This window comes from Octopus bimaculoides, chromosome 9 (assembly GCF_001194135.2).
Source record: "Octopus bimaculoides isolate UCB-OBI-ISO-001 chromosome 9, ASM119413v2, whole genome shotgun sequence".
Taxonomy (NCBI): domain Eukaryota; kingdom Metazoa; phylum Mollusca; class Cephalopoda; order Octopoda; family Octopodidae; genus Octopus; species Octopus bimaculoides.
In genome coordinates, this window is record NC_068989.1 from 9691178 (window position 1) to 9694082 (window position 2905).

The 2905-nt window shown below is 32.5% G+C and overlaps 1 protein-coding gene across 5 annotated transcripts in view; it reads right to left on the reverse strand.

Annotated features, from left to right (window-relative positions):
* Positions 1-2905, reverse strand: part of LOC106878283 (serine/threonine-protein kinase mig-15-like) — a 281927-nt gene that overhangs the window by 71107 nt on the left and 207915 nt on the right. For all 5 annotated transcript variants that reach the window (XM_052970408.1, XM_052970407.1, XM_052970410.1 and 2 more), the window contains exon 9: positions 1438-1587. In XM_052970408.1, coding sequence (XP_052826368.1) covers positions 1438-1587 — 150 coding nt within the window. The remainder of the gene's footprint in view (positions 1-1437; positions 1588-2905) is intronic.

Here is a 2905-nt window from a genome sequence, read left to right on the forward strand (position 1 = left end):
TATATATATATATATATATACATATATGCTTGAGTATGTAGTTGCGTAAACACCTAAACATGTCACTAAAGGGAGATAACTTCCAGTAGATGGGTTCCACCCGTTAATAAATAGACTTCACTATAATAAGCATCAGAATAAAAACTGGAGTATATGTAAAAGAGAAAAATAAATGAATAAATAAAAACCCTTAAACGTGGTGCCCCAACATGGCCACTGTCCCACGACCAGAAATGCTGACAAAAAGTTAAAAGGTCATATATCTGAAATGAAGTTACTTTTTTGGGGTTGAAATAAATTTTCTGTTTCAAAAGCAAAACTCCTTAAACTTGAACATAAATGAAAATTTTCTGTTTCTTTTTTTTTTGGTAAACATCTTCGTCTTTAGACTGTAGCATGAAAAAGGTAAGAACAAGCTAAGGGGATTGTGGCAAGCGTGGTTGGTTGAAACTAAATAAACAGCTGCCACTTTCCTTTTATTTTTCCATTACTTGGAAGTAAATATTTTGGCTTCGCTTTTTATCATTTTTTTCCTCTTATCATTCCAATAAATTACAGAGATATTTCTTTACAAAAAAAAAAAAAAAAAAAAAAAAAAAAAAAAAAAAAAAAAAAACTAATAGAAACTGGAGATGAAAACAAATGTTCAATTTGTTTGTTTTATCTATTATTTATTTTTTTTTGTTATATTTACTTCAATTTTATTTTTCATTAAGAGCATATTTTCTGTCTTTTTAGTGATACAGAAAATTGATTGGTTTTTTTAAATGAATGTAATTCAGCACCTAAAACAAAGCGCAGCAGAACAAGCATTAACCCTTTAAGATATTTCAAGTTGATGGTGATTAAAAAATACAAGAACAGGTATAGAAAAAAAAAAAAAAGAAAGAAAGAAAGCTAATTTATAAGGTAGATTTCTGTAAGCTTGTGTTATAAAACACTGAATTTTTTAAATACCAAAACTGATCTTCAATTCAACAAGTAAAAGGAAAAAAATTTTAAATGTCACACTTTGCTCTTCAGCACAATACATCAGGTAACTTTTACTATCATTATTATTATTATTATTATTATTATTATTATCATTATTATTATTATTATTATTATTATTATTATTGATGTATGTATTTGTATCTGGAACAAGTTTAAAGAGTCCCTAAAATAATTCTGAAAGCTTGCCAGCTATAAGAAAAAGGTTTCTTTACTAAGAGAGTGTGTGTGAGAGAGAGAAAGAGAGAGAGAGAAAGAGAGTATAACTGCAAGAGAAAAAAAGTAGATAAAAAAATGAAAGAAAAAAATGAGGAAAAGAAAAAATGAGCGAAGGTTTTTATCTCTTTCCTGTTTGATGTTATTTTCTGTTGACTGGAACCAATGTTATAATGGTAAAGAACAGCACTGGTGAAGAGAGAAGAGGACATCGGAATAGAGAGTACTTACATGTGAAGGAATGTACAGATCAAACACTGTATGTGTGTCCAAGTCAATAGCGTGAAAGCCTATACTGGAAGCATATATTACTTTCAATCTTTGATTCTCTTCAATGGTGAGGTCCACTAACAGAGGTCGATTTTGTAGCTCAGGTATGGACTGGAAAACAAAAAGAAAAAAACGATAATAATAATAATAATATTAATAATAATAATAATAATAATAATAATACTAAATAGATTGAAGAAGTAAAAAAAAACAACATATGTGCGGACTAGAAATAAGTTTATTTCGATGTCAAAAGAAATAAATTATTTAACATTATTCTCAGGCATGTCGCTATGATTTCTTGTATGAATTATTATAAGACAGAAGCTGAAATACAGGAGAGAGAGAGATAGATAGAAAGACAAAGAGAGGTGTACAAATATACCTTATTCAGTGATGCTCAAATGATATCCATGTACACACATATATGTAAGCACAATGGCTGAGAAGTTAAGGTGCTATAGCCAATTTTTTTTTCTGTTTTTTTTTCCTGTTTTTTTCTTTTGTATTTTTTTTTTTATTTCTCCCTGACCAAAGCACATACCACAATTTGTTTCAGCCTGCCTGGCTAAACAAAAACTAGTTTGCATTCCTACTTCATGGTTGAAAAGCTAACAGTGGGAAGGACATCCAGCAACAAGAAAAAAAAAAATTGTCTCCATATACATGCAATAGCTATACATAAGGGTATCTGTGTGCTTGCATGTGTGTATGGGCATAAGTATACACACACACACACACACACACACACACACAGCAGCCATTTGGCAAGGTCTTAGAGTGTTGGCAAGATTACTTTGTGGTGGTCATTCTGGGTGCTTGAGCTACGAGTTCAAATCCTGCCATGATCAACTTTACTTTGCATCCTTTTGTGGTTAGGAATATATCAATATATGATGGGGGGAGGGTCACTTCTATTTTTCTTTCTTTTTGTTCATCTGTGTCTTTCTGAAAGACATCGGCTGTGGTTAGACTTGGAAAAGGGTAAGCTCCATAAAAGGGATGAACTTCACAAAACTGTCATAGCAGTACTCCTATGAGTCCACCACAAAGTAGAGACCCCATGGTAAGGCAAGACAGCATATACATGTGTATATACAAATATACATATATTTATATATATACACACACACACACAAATACATACAAATATGCATATGTCTTTATATATACATGCATGTATATGTGCATATCATCATCATCATCATCATCGTTTAACGTCCGCTTTCCATGCTAGCATGGGTTGGACGATTTGACTGAGGACTGGTGAAACCGGATGGCAACACCAGGCTCCAGTCTGATTTGGCAGAGTTTCTACAGCTGGATGCCCTTCCTAACGCCAACCACTCAGAGAGTGTAGTGGGTGCTTTTACGTGTCACCCGCACGAAAACGGCCACGCTCGAAATGGTGTCTTTTATGTGCCACCCG